The 21,846-nt window shown below is 46.0% G+C and overlaps 8 protein-coding genes across 8 annotated transcripts; 3 read left to right on the plus strand and 5 right to left on the minus strand.

Moving 5' to 3' along the window:
* Positions 1-470: 470 nt before the first annotated feature.
* On the minus strand, positions 471-3,688 carry GL218_06707 (putative pt repeat family protein; the record flags this gene model as incomplete). The annotated part of the gene is made up of 2 exons (XM_033583433.1): positions 471-1,216; positions 1,354-3,688. 2 exons carry the CDS (start codon positions 3,686-3,688, stop codon positions 471-473), a joined length of 3,081 nt encoding a protein of 1,026 aa, XP_033433699.1.
* Positions 3,689-5,408: 1,720 nt separating this feature from the next.
* Positions 5,409-5,859, plus strand: GL218_06708 (uncharacterized protein; the record flags this gene model as incomplete). Its single annotated transcript, XM_033583434.1, has 2 exons — positions 5,409-5,597; positions 5,662-5,859. The coding sequence occupies 2 exons, from the start codon at positions 5,409-5,411 to the stop codon at positions 5,857-5,859; spliced, it is 387 nt and encodes a 128-aa protein (XP_033433696.1).
* A 122-nt stretch (positions 5,860-5,981) lies between these two features.
* GL218_06709 (putative U3 small nucleolar RNA-associated protein 18) lies at positions 5,982-7,781 on the minus strand (the record flags this gene model as incomplete). Its single annotated transcript, XM_033583435.1, has 1 exon — positions 5,982-7,781. The coding sequence occupies one exon, from the start codon at positions 7,779-7,781 to the stop codon at positions 5,982-5,984; it is 1,800 nt and encodes a 599-aa protein (XP_033433695.1).
* A 320-nt stretch (positions 7,782-8,101) lies between these two features.
* Positions 8,102-10,232, minus strand: GL218_06710 (Pseudouridine-metabolizing bifunctional protein C1861.05; the record flags this gene model as incomplete). The annotated part of the gene is made up of 4 exons (XM_033583436.1): positions 8,102-9,074; positions 9,123-9,349; positions 9,472-9,547; positions 9,604-10,232. The coding sequence occupies 4 exons, from the start codon at positions 10,230-10,232 to the stop codon at positions 8,102-8,104; spliced, it is 1,905 nt and encodes a 634-aa protein (XP_033433462.1).
* Positions 10,233-11,993: 1,761 nt separating this feature from the next.
* GL218_06711 (uncharacterized protein) lies at positions 11,994-12,882 on the plus strand (the record flags this gene model as incomplete). The annotated part of the gene is made up of 3 exons (XM_033583437.1): positions 11,994-12,141; positions 12,195-12,487; positions 12,550-12,882. The coding sequence occupies 3 exons, from the start codon at positions 11,994-11,996 to the stop codon at positions 12,880-12,882; spliced, it is 774 nt and encodes a 257-aa protein (XP_033433463.1).
* Positions 12,883-15,641: 2,759 nt separating this feature from the next.
* Positions 15,642-16,763, minus strand: GL218_06712 (Peroxisomal 2,4-dienoyl-CoA reductase SPS19; the record flags this gene model as incomplete). The annotated part of the gene is made up of 4 exons (XM_033583438.1): positions 15,642-16,275; positions 16,328-16,392; positions 16,448-16,641; positions 16,709-16,763. The coding sequence occupies 4 exons, from the start codon at positions 16,761-16,763 to the stop codon at positions 15,642-15,644; spliced, it is 948 nt and encodes a 315-aa protein (XP_033433460.1).
* Positions 16,764-17,703: 940 nt separating this feature from the next.
* GL218_06713 (uncharacterized protein) lies at positions 17,704-18,515 on the plus strand (the record flags this gene model as incomplete). Its single annotated transcript, XM_033583439.1, has 2 exons — positions 17,704-17,766; positions 17,946-18,515. 2 exons carry the CDS (start codon positions 17,704-17,706, stop codon positions 18,513-18,515), a joined length of 633 nt encoding a protein of 210 aa, XP_033433461.1.
* A 1,494-nt stretch (positions 18,516-20,009) lies between these two features.
* GL218_06714 (uncharacterized protein) lies at positions 20,010-20,966 on the minus strand (the record flags this gene model as incomplete). Its single annotated transcript, XM_033583440.1, has 1 exon — positions 20,010-20,966. The coding sequence occupies one exon, from the start codon at positions 20,964-20,966 to the stop codon at positions 20,010-20,012; it is 957 nt and encodes a 318-aa protein (XP_033433458.1).
* Positions 20,967-21,846: the final 880 nt, after the last annotated feature.

Below are 21,846 nucleotides of genomic sequence, written 5' to 3' on the forward strand. Positions count from 1 at the left end.
TTCTACACACAACCTATCATACTTACCACTTGAACGTATATATATATAAGGCCGTTTCTGACATCTCAAGCCATGATGCAATCTTGAATTGAATATATTAGTTAACTGCTCTAATATTCGATTTCCCCGAGGTAAAAATCTTACGTCTTGCGATAATATATATGTATATATACAACTTTTAACGTCGTCGACGTGTTTGTTCCCATGTAACCCAGGGTAATATATTCCTTTCCTTTCCTTTCCTTTCCTTTCCTTTCCTATACCTAGCGGTATGCCTGCCCTATCCTATATATACCAAACCAATTGCTATCCCACCCATGCGAAGAGGTAAAACGCATGATATGCTATTTAATAATCCTAAACTCCGGGCCTAATATGCCATTACATAGGTAGGTAACTATACAAAGGGAAGAAATTACTAATTTACTCTCTCTCTCTTTTTTTTTGTGAGAGGACTCGACAAGGAACCCTCACACCGCAGTCCCAGGCCTCTTCTCCTCGCGCGGGGGCTCGGCAACGTCGAAGTTAGAACTAGGCCGATGGCGCATCAGCGCGGTCCGCAGGCTAAGCGAGCCAAACATCTGCTCGTGGAAGCCGAGTACACCGGCGCTTCCGAAGGAGCCGCGCGCTTGCTGCTGGGACTCCTGGGATAGCGACATGTCTAGGTCTTCGGACGGGTCTGGGCTTGACTCCCTTTGCCTTGGTTGGAAGGATTCTTCGCCCTCCGAATTGCCGCCCTCGGGGGTGGCTGCTGGCGGGGATGAGAAGGTGAAGTCTGGTTTAGATTGCGCGAAGGTGTCTTCGTTTGAACTCTCACTTCTGGTGGTAGTGTTGCGTGTATTTAGATATTTCTCATCTACAGGCGCCGTTGGTGTGGCAACAACGGGAGTTTTAACTACCCCGTTAACCAGTGGTTTCTGGTTAGGCTTTGAGTTGATAGGTTTAGTGCTATTCTTCAGGGACACTTTGTCGCTCTCTGAAAGGGAAATACTGCTTTGACTTTGTATAGTTTCGCTCACACGAAGTGGCGATGAGCTTGTCGGTTTCGTGGTGAGTTGTGGGGACGGCGTGCGAAATAGCTGGCTTTTACGCAGATCCTGTTGCGCTTCCATACTCATGCCTACTGATTCCCGAACATCCTCGTCGTCACTGTCGGCGATTGCATTCTTGGAGTAGTCCACCTCGGTACTAAGACGATGTTTCTTGGGAGTTATTACTATAATATTTAAAGGTTAGTAATTGCTATTCGGGGTAGTCTTACTCACTGGAAATGTGATTTGGGATACCCCCAAAATACAAGGCATTTGAAAAGGGGTATTAGGAGAACAAAGGATTGTTACTGGAAAGACTTACGGAGACTACTACCAGGAGAAGAGTCGCCCCCAAACACCAAGCTAGGTGTCGAAGCAATCGAATGCTCATAGATTGGGGTCGACTCTACTCCCTTCTCTTGACTCGCCATCACAGCCGCCCCTTTCCCTTCGGACTCCTCAGGTTTTAGAACACTTTGTTGGAAAGTCAGCGTCGATGGTTTGCGCAGTAAATTGTTGGTTTCCTGCTGACCGAATATATCCTGTTGTGATTTCCTCCCGCCTAAACCCTCGAGTTCTCCGTAACTATGCGCCCACGGCACTAATGGGAAGGCTCGAGCACCCGTTTTTGAGTAGTATAAGACCATCGACGATCGCCGTATGGGAATCGGAGGACGATGAGTCGGGGATGGTGGTGCGGAATGTGCTTTTGGGGTAGCTTCAGGAGTAGGAGTAAAGGGTCTTGGATGTTCATTCTCTATCACGCTCTTCGAGCTTGGAACGACGGCACCAGCTTCTGCATCCGTTGTTAGATACGAAGAGGCCTTGTGTTGTTCTGTAGTATTTTGCGAGGTAGACCCAGCAGTATCAGGTCTGCTTATAAAAGTTTTAGCGTCTGTATTCCGAGTATCTCGAGTAAGGGGCCTTTGTTCCAAAATGGAAGCTTCCTTTCCAGTATCTTTGTCTTTCTCTTCTGCGTCGTCAATTGTTAGGGTATCTTTGCAGACCATTTCGATAGCCCGCTCGACGCGCTGTTGCAGCCGTTTCAATACATAATCCTTCGGCTTCCCAATTGATTTGGTCTTTTTCTTTTCCTCCGTCTCAAGGGGCTCTCTGGCCACGAATGTCTTGTCCAAAATAAAATGGCCTCGCTTGTGCGCAGTCATCCGAACGGAGATAGCATTGCCTCGAAGTATTTCTGCAACGCCGGCTTGAATTCGATCTAGTATCGCTTCGATATCTCTCCGGGAATGAAAATCAGAGGAAGGTAAGGTAAAAATGAGCGGTTCATCTAGCGCCCAGCTATAACCACGAAGTTCTGTAATCCTGAATTCAAGGTCGTTCATTCGACTAACAACCTCATCGGCATCATCTCGAACTTTAGCGAGAGCAACTTCTACTTGGTTGGTAAATGTCACACATTTTTCGGTGTCAGTATAAAAGGAGAGGTTGCTACTGCAGTGTACAGTCCGCTCTAGGTGAAGGAATTGAGGACCGAGGTTATTCACGATCGAAATTTGTAATTCCAAACCATCATTGTCATGATGACGACAATCTTTGCACCCATCTAGATTCATACACTTGCTGTGTTTATTTCTAAACATCTCTCTTTCTGATCGCAAAACGCCGTCCAATGCGTAAGAAGCCTCGAAGAATAAGTTCTCTGCCCCTATCGAATTCAGGGGTGCTGCTTGGTTACTGTCGACCTTGACTTTCGTATGCCATTCATGCGGTTTTCGACGCTGGCATCGACTCGTGAAGGAGAAATTGATCGTATAACCGGGTAACGACTCGAAAGATTGTGATTTCTCAAGGAAGTGGGAGCGCGGTACGCACGACATGGGCTGAACACGTCCGGCCCGGTGTGGGAACTTCGCCTGTTCATCTAACGGATCTTCTCTTACGAAACCCTCCTTCATGACAAAATCCTGATCGTGGTGTTTTAAAAACAACCCTATTATATGATGAGTCGATGTAATAATCTCTCTCGCGGCTTCGTTTGATAGGGCTTGTTTTTGGTATGACTTGAATGTCCTGGAAGACCATATCTCGGACCAACCTCGAATGATATCGATTTGGATCTCATATCTCAATGGTTTATCCGAACCACTTGCAGCGGCATATTCCATGGCGGTCGAGTCCTTGCGAGTGATCAACTCGTAGCAACAGTGATCAACCCGTCGCAATAAACCTTGGCATAATGCGTCGGTGGCCAGGAAATCGGACGAGGTCTCATAGCTACGACTGTACGAATAATTCAATGGCTCATCAAAAGTGATAGTGACCTGCACGGCGAGACTTGCTACAGGAAGAGAACTTTGCGATGAGGATAGTAGCTTCGGCTCGGGAGTTTCGATCTTTGGAATATTGACCTCGGGTTCATCAATCTCGGCATTATCAATCTCGGGATCATCGATATCTGGGATGTTGATCTCGGGGACGGTTGTTTCAGAGATAGAGATGGGGGCTTCAGAGGCCTGGGAGGGCTGGAAGGGCTGAGGGATAAGCGCAGGGGAAGACCCCACCGACAACACTTCCTGACTCTCTTTCCTTTCATGACGATGAACCCTGAACTTTTTTACATCATTAACGAAGCTTTTGAACTTTCCGGGGAAGGCCCCCGGCTTGGTCCTCCGTTTTGACGAGACGGAATCCATTGTGTAGGTCCTCGTAGACGAGAAGGTAGACAAATGAGCAATGGAACATATCTATTAGAGTATGCTAGAAAAAAAAGAAGACAATGTAATACAGATGGCTGTATAGATAAGAAATATACGTCAGTTCTGCCTAAGTAAATCGGTACCCGCGGCTATCAAAGTCTCACGTAGGACTTATAACATGCCACATATTGCGAGGCACACCCACTAGCTTTGGCATGCATAGCCGTACGGATGGTATGATAGGAGCATCCTTTCAGTGGAACTTGGTGATAAATCGCGGCATTCCAAGCTATTACTACGAACGCGTCCTGATACTGGGCCGGCCAGAATCGGGAGAGATAAGTCTTAGGTAGAAAGAGGTTTGATACTAATCCAATCAATCCAATCAGCAAATCACGCTTAGACAACACAACATACCAGTAAGACGGCGGGCCCCGTTGGTAACTGGTTGATAGCGTTGGGTATCCATACGACTATGGGGTGGAACTAGAGGCGGAGTAGAATAATATAGGTGGTGTGATTCCCATTCGTCCGATCTTGAGCGATTTTGACGTTTCTCTTTTATGATTTGCAGGTAGTATTCCCGGCTTTTCTTGCGTGCATTAGTACCCAGCATACCTATGTTGTATATATATTTATACCTTGACCCAATATTGAGATATTTAAAGATGGAGGGTTTCGTTCGGACGAATGAATTGTAAAGTAAAAAAAGTACGATGAGGTAAACTAGCTTGAAGTACCTATAAAAACTACATAAGGCATACTAAAAGTATGGGGAGGTACATCTGTGGGGTACCTTAGGTACTCTTTTAGGCTATCCGCACTTTCGGCAGACACCGGGACCCAACTACCAGAACCGCGGGACGGGTCCCTCTTATTTTAATTGTAACCCTAAAAAGAAACTGACTGCATCAATTCATCAATTCACCATCGTACGTAACAATCAGCCGTTCTAGAAATAAAATAAAATTACAATACCATATTCCTTCATGTTAATTAATCTTAAACCATCATATACATAGTATAGAAAGCAGATGTATTTGAGTAAATTAGGTATTAACCATACTATGTAGAAATACAAGCACGAGATGTTAAAGGGGTAAGTTCCAATAAGACGTTAAACTGGTGATGCCTCGTTCTTCCTTCCAGGGCCTTCCTCGCTGATAGTAAAATCTAAAATAGAAGCTAGGTATTTCCAGAAGCTTAACGAATAGCACTGGCTGCTTCCAGGACTTAACTCTCATATAGCACAAGATGCCTTGTTCTCTACGTAACTTACGCTGGTGTCTCATATACCAACACAATTACGACGATATCATCTCGTGAATATTCTCTTGTTTTCCTCCCTTCTTCTTCCCCCTCTCCCTTTAATACATTAGGTAGCTGAAAGGTTCTCGTTCACCCTCACTCAAGATGATCTATACAGCACCAGGCAGCATTATCTCTCCCCAAGGGTGCCATAAGGTAAACCAAAAACACATAGACAAACGAGATGAAAGAGATCCGCAGAATATGTAGCAAATTGACCTCGCTTCCTAGCCAGGAAGCCTTCAGTCTTCCGCAGTTATAAGCCCTCCCCCCAGCAGCTTTTAATCAGCCGCTAGCAATCATCGATCAAGCGACTATAACAACAACAACAACGAAGAAGCCAATCAACACCCAAAAACACAGACCAAGAGATATACGATTCAGGCTTTTCATACCAGAGTCATTAACCATGGGCCCGAAGAGCAAAACGGTCGCCCTCGCAAGAACCACGCCAGACCAGGCCAGGAAGAAAACAAGGTACTCAGAACACTGGCTCCGGTACTTCCAATCGGGTGATCTTGACATCTGGCAGACCATGATGTCTATTCTAGGCTTCGCCGATAGCCATTTGTTTACAAGCAAGAACCAGTGCCGAAAGGTACGAGATGACATTCCCTCGCTACAAGACCTCACTCACGTCTATCACTAATTTCTTCCTCTAGGCTCTCAAACACACCTGGGTGAACATAGTAGACTTCTTCGAAGCCATCGGGACATCCAGTCCGCCACGATTCTTCCCCAACAGTTACCAGCTAGGCAGGTATACAATCAGAACCGGGAAATTCTTCCCTAAGAAGTTGTTGCCAAAGGGCAGTCCTCTTCGACAACTATTCTCTAAAATTGTCCCCAAACAAGACTGATATTACGATTAAGTTCATAGCACGGGACATAATACGGTCTTATTCCTAAAAGAAACCGGATCCGAGAACATGATAGTACAGTATGTAGAGAACGCGTGAATATGGATTGCCTATCCCCTAATCTAGCTTCGGATCTCCCATAATCTAATTTTTCCTGCATCATTGCCAACAGCCAGCAAGTCACTCTTTCTACCAAATGCCACATCTGAAATCCTGCCAAGGGGCGTCTGTTCCGTCGGCCAGTTCCTGTAGACCGTGCAGCTTGGCAAATGTGCTAGTCGTAGTGCATCCTTCTTGTGCTTGCTGCCAAATGCTAACAGTTGACCATCAGGGCTGAATGTGAGAACCGTGACTGGAGTCGTTAGCTGCATGAACCTTCGGGTTGGTTCGGGTCTTTCCTGGACTTCCAGCTCTTCGTCCGAAGAAGGTAATATTAGAGCTTGCCGATCATAGATGTTTGTCACGCCACTGTTAGATCCAATTGCTATCCACCGGTCCTCGCCGAGAGTGACAGGACCGTCCCGGCCCCCCATTGCCATCACCGTTCCTCCGTTAGAGCCTTCGTCATTCCAAATCGCAAGGAAACGCCTCGTAGCCATACTCCATTCACCAACCTGACCTCCCCTACCCAAAATTGTAAGCCCGTGACCATTGCTCCACCAGGAGAAATCCGCAATGCCTCCTCTGCTGTCGAGTCTGGCGGCAGCAACCCATTGCATAGTATTAGCGTTCAAGATATTAATAATACCACCGCCTTTCCTTGTCGAGGCGATCAATGCCAAGTATTGCCCGCAGGGGCTGAGCTTAAAACGCTCCCACGTTCTTTGCTCTAACCGATGACCCTGTACTTTGTTCGTCTTTTGTATCGTACCAGTAGCCAAGTCCCACGAGTGAATATATCGTCGCCGTCCAGCGAAAAAGATTTTATCGCCAGTAGGGTACAGAAACTCGGCTCTCCGAACGGGTACTTGTTTGACCTGTACCGACGTCAAGAGGGGGTTTGGAGTTGGGTGGGCAGTTGGCGCGATGTGGTGTAGGTGTAATACAGAGGATGTGCTAGAGGACAGTAGAACAGGGTATTCTGGGTGGAAAGCAAGAGATGTGACTTCGTCCTTGTGTGTATCAGGTATATCTCGAGATCGTTGAATGTCAATGACCTCTGGACGTAATTTCTTCACCTTCTGAGTGTTTTTATCTTTCAATGTACTGGCATCTCGGAGGAACTTTTCCAGCGGTAAAGCAGATGCTTCACCATCCCCTTCATTTGCTTCGTCGTCGGATATGCTCGAGTCGCTTGCTGCCGCAGATGACCGCCGACGACGCTTCGCTGGGCGTTCCTCAGCCTCTCTCGCCCATTTGGGAAGTGGATTCAGCCGAAGATATTGTTGCCTTAGTCTTCTAGTATATTCAGTACCACTAATAACGTCCTCTGCCTCGCTAATCCGTAGCTTTCGCAGTTGAGATACGTCCGCCAGTGATATAGTTAAATTCTCATCGTCGCTATCTTCCCAAGCAGGCCGGTTCTTCTCTGGTATTTCCTGGCTTTTAGGGACCAGTGATACCACAGCGGCTTTGTCACCGCTGGGGGCAGCACCCCCTACGTCAAAGGTGAAGAGATCTGCATCGTCCACATCCTCTAAACCTGTCTCAAGGTCGTCTCCTTCTTTTTCAACGAGACCACTAAAAATATTCCCTACATCGTCGACTCTCGACTCGTCTCGAAACAAGTTTTCTCGGAAATTGGCCGTATCTCCAAGCACAAATCGTTCGAGTTCCTCTTCATCGGAGTCTTTATCAATCACTTGCGTTTGGCGGGTCTGCAGCGCAATTTCTTCGTCGCTATCGAAGTCGGATTCCTCTTCACTAGATGATGATGCATGTCCTTCATCGTCCATCGTATCTATTTGGCGGTTTCGAGACATTGTGGTTCGATAACTCAATTTGCTTATCGAAGGTGGATGCGATAGAATTTCCATCGTAGCAAAATACAAACTTTTTTTTTCGAGCTCACAGTAGCCTTACAGATGGCCCCACTATCTAGTGCTACTACCCTGTAGCTTCGGTACGTACCGGTCCCCCTTTTATTCACTCTCGCGATAGATGTAGTTACCTAGGTAGGTAGTTATATACAACAACTAATACAACGAGGCATTCTCTATACCTCCCCTTTCCATACTTCACCCTTCCAAATATTCCTCCAGTAGAATAATTCGTTTAAAGTATTTTAGATAATCCATCATAGTTAGGAAGCAGCAGCAATTAGTTCGTCCCTTAATATCCCCAGTTTCTCACTTACAGACTGATGGCTGCGAAGTGTCAAGATCGCACCTTTTTGAGCCACGTTGATGAGATTCTCAACCTTGCCCCCTTGCGATAACCCTGCGACTAAGACACCAAGAAACGTGTCACCAACCCCGTTCACTGACACAATGTCCTCTACCTGTTCAGCCGCCGGAAATAGTCTCATGAAGACACCTCCAATTTCTGGATGGTCATTGAAACTTCTCGTGAGAATAAACCTATCATACGCCGGGTCTATCAGGCGAGGATCGTTCTTCCTCAGGACCGCTGTCAACAAGGCGCCGTGACTCCCCAGCTTCGTTATGATAGTGGGGATATACGGGAGAAGTTGTATGGCCTGTTGTGGAATACCAGCATCCGTCATATCAACAGATGTAATTTTAACAAAGCGATCTCGAGCTCCTTTCATGCCGAAAGCGTCGATAGTCTCCCACCACAGTGGATCGTCGAAATATTCATTGCGCTGCGCAGCTGCGTGCATAGCTGCCAGTTCATATTGGTTAGGAGTAATCAAATCAACGCCAGGGTTGGGAAAGACACCCAAACTCTCAAGACCTTTTTCTCTACAGAACAATCTCGTAGATTTCTCCTTTGAGACAGGCTCGAATACTACGTGAGCCTGATTCTGCTTGCCAGCTCGTATCCAAGCTCGAATGTCACGCTCAGCCCAGTTCCCGTCCACTACGAGCCATTTGGGCTTGGATTCTTTTACCGTAGAATTCCAGGATTCCGAAAACGACTGAGCCGTAAATATGCCCATGTCTGCCATACCGAGGACCAAGTTCTTGTTAGCATCATTGACAGCTATGTACTGAGCAGTCCGACTAGCTGGATAATGCTCGCGACTAAGTTGCTTGATGCAAGATGTATCCATGCCGCTTGCCCTCAGAGACGATAGCACGGTTGACCCAGCCCTGTAATTATCAGCAACTGGTGGCTCACTATTGGCTTTTTTCACTCACAAATCATCACTAACCATACTACAAAGTCTCACTTTAGGGGTTTGTAAGGCTCTCTGGGCTGCAAGTGCTACATTATGACCGACACCGCCAATAGATTGGCCAATATGAGCCGGGTTTGATGTATGTAAGTGAGGAGCAGGGTGCTCTAACGAGTCTTCGCCTACATAGTCACAGCTTAGGTCTATTGCCACAGAGCCGGCGACTAATATATCTGCTTGAGAGGTGGTCTATGATTATCAGTTTGGCCCAATAACATTATAGTAGCTTCTGCTTAGATAAAGTATCAAGATTCGAGGCCAGGTGCGCATTGAGCTGCGACACGGGGTAGAGGCAAGACGTGCATCCTTACCTCAGTTTCTCTTTGTATTTCGTCATATGGATTGATCTTGCTCTCAAGGGCAATAAATCCGCTTTTCTTCTTCATCCTATTATCCCATAGGTTAGATTCAAACGCTACAACTACGAAGGATTTAAATCTCACGATGTATGAGACTGTACAGATTCGCCCGCAGTAAGCTGTGAGAGCGCAACAGCTATCTTAGCAGCTCGCTCTACATTTGCTTGTACCAGTACTTTATTCGCCAACACGCTTCTCTCGCCTGTAAGCTCCCTGATCTTCCTCAAGATGAAGGGCGTATTTTCGCTGCCGAAAGCGCCCTGCTGTGTCGATTCGCTAACTGCCTGCTCAATAACCGCGTTCATCTCATCTCGAGGGATGGAAAATTCTTCAGGTATCGGATTTGCAAACAGCAGTCCTGATTCAATACCTAGTTTCTCTTGCGCCAATATCATAGCAGCGGCCTGTTTCTCATCCTGCACAACGAATGGGCTTTTGATACCACTATCCCTTGCCCAGAATGCTGGGAAATCCACAGCACCAGTTCGACCGTCCGAGAAAGTTGACACGAGCACTCCCTGAGTTTCCAGGTACTCTAGGGTCCTAGGAATATCCAGGAATCCTTTACAGCCGCTGCTGATGACCGCCATCCTCGTTCTACCAAGCTCAGTAAGATCGGCAGAGATATCAAGCGATTCATGCCCCCCACGGTGCACGCCACCAAGTCCACCGGTGCCAAAAACTTGGATCCCGGCAAGCCTTGCCAGAATCATAGTACCAGCAATGGTCGTCCCTCCGTTGATCTTATTGCCCGCAATGCCCTATACACCGATACATTCAGAATTAACCGCAAATTTGTATCATAGTAGACCATGACAGATCCAAGAGTTAGACACATACCATTCCAACCAGATAGGCTATATCCCGTCGCGATACCTTTTTCGGCGATCCCTCGACAATACGAGTTATTTCATGGGGCAAGAGGCCAACCGTAGGCACACCTCCTAGGATACCAACCACAGCAGGTATGCCACCATTTCGTCGAACAATACCCTCTAAGTCTAAGTCATCACCCAGAGCTCCGTGGGTATATATAGTTGATTCAAGGGCTACTACGGGCTTATTCGTAGCTAGTGCATCGGTGACTTCCTCAGATATTTTAAGGAGATCCTTCAGAGCTGATATTTTCCCTAGTTTCTTCGAGCTTGAAAATGGCCTTCTGCGGGCATGAGCAATCGAAGTCCATTGATTGGTACAGCTGTAAGAGCCCCTGGCTAAGAGCCATGACCGACGTAGTAAACTCATTGCGATCGGATTTTGACTCCTATGATCGATCTTGATATTCTTAGACTTTAAGGTGAAATAGTATTCGCACTTAAATATACTTCATTTTATGTGCAATATCTCCCGTCCAATACCGAATCGGATGTCGTGTAAAAGGTAATGCGCGCCCTTCGACATGAAGATATATAATTAACGAGTTCAAGAATGCAATGCCCCACTACTTCACCTGAGCCCAACCGCTAACCTGATTTGCTAGTAGAGGGCACACCTCATCCCAAAGTTATCCCAGAACCTCAGCCCAAAGTCTAACCCAATCGGGTATATGTGGACCTCCATACTACCATAGTAGTACTAGCGCACCTAAGGCTTAACTACCTCTACCATTCCACTAATATTATAGTTACTTCGTCAAACGCTGTAATATAAGGAGCTTAGTGGCTGTGACGCGCTGTAAATATAGGTCATATAGCCTTGTACTTTAGCGATTAAAAGCACTAAAGCTCATCCCACAGTTGTAAAGCTCATCCCAAAGCGGGGGGGAGTCCCAGTCCTTACCAAATCGGGTTAGACTTTGGGCTGATGATCAAGGATAACTTTGGGATGAGGTTTTCATCTCATTGAGCTTAACCTCACAATTCAATCTGAAACTACCAGGGGGTCCATCTTGAGCTTCATCGTCATTTTAAAACTCCTACCTTCTCAGCTCTAGTGAACTCGGCAACACGGTTCAAGTTGCCGGCTACGCGATAAATCTACTATGTAGGTACTTAAGGTCTAATATCTCGTAGATGATCCTGATCAAGAGATCTTTTACGTTAACAGAAGGGTTCAAATATTAAAGGAGCATCTTATTCATATATTGTATCCGCCCATTCCACTACCTTAAGCAAAAAGACGAAGCCCCGTGAAATATCCGTTTGAGAAGTCTTTTATTATTTATGCTAGCATCTTAGGAAGTTTTAGGAAATCTAGTTATAAAAGAAGTTCCCGCATCTTCCGTCTTCCGAGGACAGGGGGGGATTACCATCTAGATTCTTAATATGTACAGATCAGTACTTATCTATCATAAAATGCCGATTATCCTTTTCCTATCCTCTTTAGTAACTGTCCAATAGATATAACATTCATACGAAAAAAATATATAGTCCATACCCCCACCTTATAATAAGATATAATTATACGCTTTTAGTCACTTTTTGTTCTACAATACATACTCCCATTCTCTGAAGGAATACTACTAACTAACTGAAATGAGGAATCTGCAATACCCCGTTGCCCTTCTCGCGGCACTCATCTCCAAAGCCGGGGCCGTTGACTTTACCATCGCTGGGGGCCAGATATTCACACCTGGGTTTGCTGTTCTTGATGCGCCTCAACCAGGTACCCCATTAGGTGGAGGTATGTCCATCACACGCCATAAACCAGGCCATGATCTAATATATTACGCGTAGATACTATCGAGGTAGCTCTTGATGTGACTGCGAATGGCAAATTAAATCTCCCTCCCTATAGTGATGATAGCCCCAGTCGGATCAACAACATCACCATCTTCCTATACAGTTATAACACAGGAAGGAACTTCACAATAACGAACGGAACGGCCTCAATAAATGATATAAGTCTAGGAGACATCATGGAATCCGAACCGGGAAGTACTGTCAAACATGTCAAGTGGCATTGGCCAGATTGTCTCATCGGTGATGGAAAGCCAGATACCGCAGACAGTGATCGTGGAGTCTACAATGTTAGTACTTGAAGTCATCAAGGTTCCATATACTTAAGTCAGACTACTCATACTCTTCCCAGATATCCATCCGCCAAAATTTCCGTCTTAACGGGGAGGATCACTACACGATCTTCGACGTGCCAATCTCGGTAACCAATAAGATTGAATTCACCGGGGACAATCCGCCTTGTGACCTAGTGAATAACCCCTTGCTCTCACCAGAGGAGATCGATGTCGAGTCTGCTAATAGTGTCGGCATTCTATTCGCACCTGGAGATTCGACCGTTATTCAACAGCCCGACTCTACTGACAACCTAGAAAATGGTCTCGGAAGCAGTGCCAATACACTGAGGTGGAAGCTGCCATCAGAACGGCTTTCTTTATTCCTCATCATATATTTATGTATTCTATAAGTCAATGTATTAGTCAAGATCTATAACGATCCTCTAGCGTATTGATATTCTCTACTATACTTCAGCGGCTAGGAAACTCTCAGGGGCTGAGAACCCCTATCATCTATTACAACAATACCTCTACAGATCCCTTATTCTAAGATACCCGAGATCATAGTCCATTATCAACACCGTAATCTCTATCAGCCGCAATGATACAACTGAATTACAAAAAGCGTTCCCTCAGATAGTTACTTGAAATTCAGATAATACCAGTCTGACCAACCCAAACCACCCACCATATTAAGGCACAGATAGGTACCTAGTATGAACTTTCATACAAAGAATTGTCTAGCTTATGACGTAGGCCTAGCCAGTAAGTACCTAAGTCGTAGTAAAATCCAACCTAAGTTCTATAATCACTTAAACTAAATTGAGGCGCAAGTAGCAGTAGGTAAGGTCATGATAATTGCTATATTAGGAAAATAAGTTCAAATAATTCTAAAAAGACGGTAGACATAAGCCAAGCTTAACATAGGAATAGAAAAGTATCCAAATGGGCACATTGGTGGGAATATACTCATGAATATACTTGGAGATCAAGCATTAAGGAAGCATTTTAAATCTCGAGCATTTTTCTTAATTTAGGGTCCACGAACGATGGACTAAGCCGATAACTGCTTAGACTAGATAATTCAGTGTTAAATACTGGTCGCGTACCAATGAGAATACTGTTACTTCAACGTAAAGTTGCTGCCGGAAAGGGTTATCGTTAGTGCTATTCTCTAAACAAAGATAATGCGACGACGAGACCCGCTCTCTAAAGGCCCGAGAGCTGATTATATTTTAATCAAACTACCTACCTATTCATTCCTACCTATTCATTGAGATAAAATTGGGAAATAGGTAGAAACTTGCCCCCAGATTAGTATTTTATGTAATGGAGCCTTGTGTTTAAACAACATCATTGTTATATATTGAAGTCGATATGAACCAAAACAAACTAGTTAGTTTGATAACTTATTCTTGAAAATTCTCTACAATCCTTCTATTACCGAACAGGAGTTGCTTTAGCAATATTTTTGGTTTCTATAAAGATATTGCTTTCCTGTCGAGTAGAGAGAGCTAGCTCATTAACCAACTAACCTAGTTAGATCTAAAATTCTACACTATCCAAAGTTACCCTTTCTAACTGATAATAAACGCATAATTGCCTAATTTCAAACGCAGAAACTAAGTATAATTATTATGGCGAATAATACCACCAAAAAACAGCTGGCGAAGGAGTTGCGTAGCAAGCTATCACAGGGCTTTTCTAATAGGTTTCTTAACGCTAAGTGTGAAGGTGAACAAGTTGCCATTGAGAAGCTTGACAAATTACACGAAAAGCAATATGCAAAGTTTAACACTCAGCTTCGGAAAAATCAACGGAAGAGTAAGCTGGCTCAAGGCTTCGCTTACCCTGAAGACTCCGATAGCTATTATAGCAACGCTAAAAGTGAGTATGAGGACAAAGAAACCTATCCTAGTGGGGACAAACTTTCATATGAAGATGAATATGAATATGAAAATGAAAATGAAGATCAAGATGAAGATGTGTTCCAGGGGAACCGGTGGAGCGACAACGGCCAGAATTTATTCATTTCTCAAGCTCGTCGTGACGAAAAAAAACGCCTAGAAATGAAATAAACATTCTTGCCCGCTCTGGAATGTATTTGGACACCATCGACTAGGTGGAATGTCGCGGCTAATGCCGCACCAAACCCCTTCATTAGAGTAGTTATGTAGATAGATACCTAGATAGTTAATATCGTGATTTTATAATAGCCCCCTTCTAGACTAGTTATAGATAGTACTGTGAAACACATGAGACCCCTATGCTAGGTACCTATATAATTGTAAATCGATCGTAGCTGACGCCACGTTTGTAGCACTTCAACCTGTCACATCTCAGACATTCCACGTGACACCCCGTGGCTTGTCCACCCACCCGATGCTTCCGCTGTTGAGTTTCCCGGAGATGAATGTTACCCACACTCTTGAAAGAAGTAGGGGGATCAGTAATCCACCACGCCCTTTTAGATTCATTACAATTGCAACAACATTATATTCCTCAAACATCTTATCTCCTCGTAACTCATGTTAACCTCTATACCTATATTAAGCCCACCGTTAACAAAGGGAAATTGCTAGAAGAACCTAAGTATCTACGCACTCAAGGGGACACAACGAATTTCTGAATAGCTTCATTTACTATCAGATTTTCGTACTACCTAACCTAGTTAACTTCATTATAGCTCATAACCATACCCCCTTTAGACATATTATTCAACACGCACCCAATACCTAACCTTCCATGAAAGACACCGATATATTGAAGTTCTCCTCTGTTACCGCAAGGTAAACGAAGACTTAATGGACTCACACACCTACCCAAGTTCAGTGACTAAGAGACGTCGTACTTGAGACACTTAGGTATGCACTTCCCTCAACGAATTCCGACCCAGAAACCTAATGGGTCTGATGCCTATATTCAAGAGTTATTTACTTATAACGCCGATTTCATATATACTTATTAGACGCCAGAAACACAATGACACCATGCATGGCGCATTTCTCCACGGGGATGAGCGAAAGCCTCGCAGAGAGGCTACCATTGCCGTGTCTCATGGCTCAACCCCTAGAGCCAATCGGTTATGACCCAGATAAACGCCTCCATGCCGTTGAATACGCCAAGAGAACTGACTTCATATATAAAGTTCTGAACAAGTGATTTTCGCTTAGAGCTTAGACTTGTCCTTTCTACCGCTCTTGACGTGCTTGGAAAACTCTCCCGTAAGTAGGTACTCCGGGTACTTCATGTCGGAATCGAGACCGACGCCCATACCTCCGTTCCTCCAGTCGCCGCCGTCTACAACGAGTACCTCTCCGGTAACATAGCTACCCGCATCGCTGAAAAGATAGACAGTCGCATCCGCAATATCTCGGATCGTACCCCATCGGCCTAGCGGGATACCGGCTGCGGAATTTTTCGCTTCGTCACTCTTGCCCGCGAGCCTTGCCATTCCTTCTGTTCCTTCGATACCGCCGGGTGCGACAACGTTCGAGGTTACACCATACGGACCGTATTCTAGGGCCACGGAAGCCATGATAGAGTCGACGGAAGCCTTCGCGGCCATCACGTGAGCTTGCATGGGCATACCTGTGTAATGGAATGTGGCTGAAACATAGATGATTCTTCCACCTGTCAAACCATTCTCATTCGACTTGTTCCTAGCGGCGGATTCGATGAGATATGGTATGGTGGCCTTGACGGTATTGTACGTTCCAAGAACGTCGATTTCCATGACGGTCTTGAATCCATTGGACGAAAGGCCAGAGATCGGGCTTACGAAGTTCCCCGCAGCACCAGCTCTGAGAAGGGGTCAGTAGGAAGAACCTAGTGTGATCTTAATCAGACTCTTACATGACGAAGTCGATGGCACCAAGTTCCTTCACACACCTTTCGGCAGCTTTAACCAGGTTTTCGGGCTATTTCATTGTTAATATGGTATATAAAGGAATTGTGTTTATGACAACAACTTACATTCCTTACGTCACAGCCCCCAATTCCGATTACCTTCGCGCCCTTCCGTGCCGTGGCGATGTCATTCGCGACGGCTTCCGTCTTTTGCTGATTACGACCAATAATGCAGGCGTTCGCCCCGAGGTAGACCAGAGCCCTCGTCTGCGCGCTGCAGATCGTACCGGCGCCGCCAGTCACGAATACAACACGGCCATCTAAAAATGATATATGTTAGCTGTCTAGGTACCTATCCAATTACTTTGGTAATTATATGGAACTAACCGAATATCCCCTCTTTCCACACATTGCTTATATATTGAGACGTTGGGACTGGCATGATGGATGGATGGTTGGCGCTATGCAGAGTCCTTAACGTTGGGGATACGATTCCTTTAAGTAGTAACCTTTTAAGTTAACTAACTACAGTGAGAGTGAATATTAATGAGAGGAAGATGAATCACGACGGGGTTTGAAAGGTAAGTGACGTCAAATTATATAATATCCCTATGAGAAACTCAACTCCAAGTAAGAAGAAGCTTAGGTAGTCTTACATGTAGACTCTCTAACCTAACCTAGGGTGTAACTTGGACAAAGGCGCGCGAGTTGCCTCGGCTTAGGACGTGTTGAGGGATCCGCTGTTCGAAGCGAGAGCGAACTGGACCCACCCATACATTGTAAGAGGTGCCTACTAGGTATGTAGTGTTATGGAAGGAGTGCACATGCGGATAGATGCATAAGAAGACCTCCGTATGTCTATTTTCGGGTTTAGAGTCCGCTTTCCCGCAATTCGTTAGTCTCGACTTTAATCTGGGGAGCTCGGACCAATTACGTACCCCAGATATACCATTTTCTATGTACATTAGGTACGAAGTACATACATACATACCTTAATTCTTCCACCCCGCTATTTGTACAAAGTCGAGTTTAACTTTATCTCATACCTACCATTGAATAACGACACTCGAATTGTGACTTGTTATTTGCCCACATTACAGCGTGACTGTGTTTGTGTAGCCCGGTCTTGAGGCCTTAAACCCAACCAGAAGTCATGTATTAGTGTACATACATATATACATACATACATACATGTACGTACACGCCCAACTAGATTAGACACTAAGACAATACCTAAAAGGCAACTCACTCTGGCATCAGCACGCCACCTTTGAACCGAAACCTTTTTTTCGTTACCATCATCACCTCCAATCTATCGAGATCGAGTCTTCATATATCCATCCTTCATCGATCTCTGGTCTTCTATATTCCACCTAGAGACCATGGCATCAGGAAAGGTGTCAGCCCTCAAGTTCGTGGGGACTGTCTCGTTGGGTCTCTTAACGGTAAGTCACTTACTTTTTAATGAACCCCATTGTCCGCATCTGCCCCTCCAGATTCCCCCGCGCCCGCCGCCCGCGATGAGCGCCTCACCCAGCTACTCATCTCGGCCATCTTCAAATCTCATCTCATAAACATCAAGCACTCTCATATATGAACTAGCTCTAACATATACATAATATAGGGCACTTCGTACACCCTCTCGGCCCTCACCCTCCCATCCGTCCTTGAGCTCCCCTCTGCGTCATCCGCAGCCAAGGCCTTCCGCAACATCGCATCAACCGCATCAACACATCTCACCTCCCTAGCCAGCCTATCCGGCTCCGCCTTCCTGCTCGCCTTTATCATATCCCCCCGCGGCTTCAAACACCCGTACCTGCTCTACACGTCGCTATTCTGCTTTAGCACCCGCCTGTCCGACTACGTGACGCCGTCCATCTTCGGCGCTCCCGTCTCCAGCTTCTCCGCCGCCGCGCAACGCCGCGCCGCGGTCCAGGCCCGCAAGGACAGGAAGGCCGCCCGCCGCATGGAGGCTTCCTACGAAGACCTCGGCGGCTCGCACAGCGACGAGGCTAGCGGCGAGGAGCACGAGGAGGACTTCAACGGCGAGGAGGTCCGCAGCGAGGTCCAGTACTTCGTCCGGAACCAGTTGATACAGACGGCTCTCGCGGGCATCGGCTTCGCGATGGCGGTCGTTGGCATCTGGGGAGATGGTGCTCTGGGCGTTTCAGAGACGCTTGTTATCGAGTTCTAAGACGGGAGAGTCTCAAATAAGAAAATCAACGTAGGCATAGGGGCGTTCTGATTCTCATCATTCATTCAAGTCTCGATGAAAATATGAACCGACTAGAAACTCGGGGTTGGGTGGAATACTGTTGTCGGAGATACACACACATATATAAGATATCCTTGAGGCTTTTATCAGCAGGGTTGTTCGGATCGGCTGTTGTATATTTCACGCTCCCACCTCCCTCTGATATGTTTGCATGCATGCACACGTAGTAACAAAATTTTATATTTAAAAAAAATATAGCATAGTATGGGCGTTTATTTTAGTTTTAACACGGTAGTAAACGAGAACTTGTTATGTTATTGTATATTCCTGTAGAGCTTGTGGTAAACACCTCTTATCATTTTAGTCTAACTGTCTATGAAATGGCAACTTAATTCTGTTGGGTGAGTAGGTTGTTGTTTAAAGTGTGGTTTGGTATGGTATAGCTGTTTAAGAAAGCATATAACCCTGAATATCTTCTAAAATGAGATTTACATTAAGCTATAGATAGGTACTAGTCTTGTCGGTCAAACTTGGATATTGATTGACTTAGTTGAATTTTTTATAGTTCATATGAATATAACTCCATATCGCTCGCACTAGACAGATTCTCCCCTTTTCACTTTATAAAACAACCCTTAATATCCTACTAAGGCCTATAGTATAAACAAATCACCTAAATTTAGTAAAGAGGTTTCCTAATACTTAAGTTTGTTTCACCACTAATAAGAGCAAACGATATGCTTTGACCTTTATCTTAGTAGCAGGTATCGCTTACCGAGATCACTCACCGAAAGCGCAAACAACACGGTTATTCACTGCGAAGTAAAAACAGGTACTAGAAGTATGTCTAGTTAGTTTGTGTATGATTAGCCTCTATAAACTATATGGCTACGTAGTGATTGCTGCTTGTAATGAACGGATATCGGTGGTATATTATACCCCCCTTTTATGGTATTCAGAAACACATCGACTGTGCTTCATTTATGAGTAACCTCATGGGTTTGTATCATATTGCATTGCCTACCTACTGAACTACGGTGTTCTAACTGTCATGTTTGCCCCTATGAAGCAAACACTAGGATAGTCGAGTAAGTAGTTTTATGTGTGTTTTGTGCTGAACAGAGGTTGCAAATCATGCAATAACGCGACAACGAAGACGATTTCTGGAAGAAAAACAAAAAGCAACGCGGCTAAAGCTCAGAAAAGCAGACGAAGCAAAGTCAGCTACAGCTTCTCAGCCTCGAATGCTGATATTGGGGCTACGTAATGTGATGATGCTTGCTTGCTAACCTTCGTGATGATGTCTCTCATGAAATGCAACGCAATAGGGTATCAAGCAACCTTTGCAGAACGCCTTACTGTTCCATCCTGACCAAAAATCAAATATGCTTTGCAAACCGATTAGGACCCGCCTTCTGTGCTGTGTGCCATGCAACAGGGCCATTCATTCGTATTCCTTCTGAGGCAGAATTCTCAGTCTTCCCAGATCGTCTCCAGGTCAAGATCACCGCGTCGTTCGGCCCCGCAGACACTCCAGCGCTTACGCTTATCTCTTGACCCAAGACCCATAGTTCTTCCACGCGCGGGCGCGTCCCGGCCCTTTGCCTCTCCGGACTCTCCTTCTTCGGCGGCATCCGCGGCAGCCTTCAACTGCGATATTCTTTCCGCTTCCAAAGCAGCCTCTTCAGCATCAGGAGAATCAGGAATAGTCTCCAGACTTGAAATACTGGGACTGCGAGATCTCATGGAGGTCGGTGTCGAAGGGACCGACGATGAGGGATAGTAAGAAGGGAAAGTGTAACCATACGACAAACTCTCGGGTCGGAATGAAGGCGAACCTGCTGTAGCCGAGGGAGTTCCGGGAAGAGACGGAGTGCTTGATGAATAACTCGTAAGGCGTAGGGGCGAAGATGTTCGTCGATGAGCTAGATTGCCCAAATTCGGGGTACTAGAACTAGGGGAACCTCCCAGCTCGGTGAGATGTCTCTCGCCATCCAAGACAGAAGATCGAATCGGAGAAGTCGGGGGGTATGCTTCATCGACCGGCTTTCGAGGCATTCGGTTTCTGTTGGGAGAACTCAAGGGGCTAGCTGGACGAAGCAACGGCGGGTAAATGATACGACCTGAACCATCAACACCTGGCATTGATCGTGTACGACCGATGGTAGGTGGTGCGAGACTGGCCATTGACTTAGATCGGCCGTGAGTGCCGGTCAAAGGGGAGGTAGTTCGAGGTCGATACGGAAGAGAGGCTGCTGTTGTCCAAGATGGCGAGCTTGGAGATGGAGGCTCGGTTGATCTGCGGAAGGTGTAAGGCTTGCGACCAGGATCCGAATCATTCGTAATGATGGCAGCTGGCTGTAGACGCAGAGTAGGTAAAGGAGAGGAGCGGAATTCCTCCATTCTCTCTGTCTCAGGGACGGGCTCCATTTCCAACGAGGACAAAGGCCTAAGCGGTCTATCTATCTCACTTCGTTTTCACATGAAGCGGTGTGGCCAAGACAGTGGCCAAGGGGTGATTTGTCGAGATAGATGGCCGACCGCTGAAGGTCAATAGAAAAGGAAGATCGGTAGTCCGTCCGATGTACGACTCTGGAATGTAGGTCTCAGGTGAGAGAAGACCGGACAATCAAGAATTGCTTGCGAAGGGAGAGGGCGAGCTGGGTTGATATTGCGACCGCCAGTTCGAAGTTGTTGTGGAACGATGGCAGGGTAGAGACGAGGAGTGAAATTGAATCTTATGCGGGTCATATGTCGTACCGAGTCAGTTTCGAAGTGTCCGAGCTCCCGCGTTGACCTGACTTGTTGGGGTTGATTACGCGTGAGAGGTGCATAGGCGAGGTGATGAGAAAGAAGTTGAGGTGAGAAGAAGAATGGGAAGTGTCACTGTGCGCGTTTGTATGCGTGTTATGTTATATGTTATAACTATTGTGATATTGTGATTGTGGTCCTTAGTTGGCCGGGTTGCTAATAGCGGTGGGCGAGTCCATCAGGAGTGGTATGGGCACGAAACATGACATTTGAATCGAGCCGTGACGGATAAGTCCGATGCCAGATGCCAGGAACGGTTAACAAGCCCTGCGAGACTGCACAAGACTGCAAACCTGCAAACCTGCAAGACTGCGGAGAGAGAGAGGAGGCGGTGGTGGAATTATAATACAGGAGACGCTCCCCAGGTTCCGGAGACGGGTTAGTTTAACTTGAAGTAAGACAGGGACCCTCCGGGGTTATCTCCTTTGACCTTTGGCTGGTGACTTGGTGACTTGGAATTCGTCTTGCCTTTCTCGGAGTTTGAAAGAGGGGACCGAAG

The sequence above is a fragment of the Daldinia childiae genome (assembly GCF_008694065.1).
Source record: "Daldinia childiae strain JS-1345 chromosome Unknown Scaffold7, whole genome shotgun sequence".
Taxonomy (NCBI): Eukaryota; Fungi; Ascomycota; class Sordariomycetes; order Xylariales; family Hypoxylaceae; genus Daldinia; species Daldinia childiae.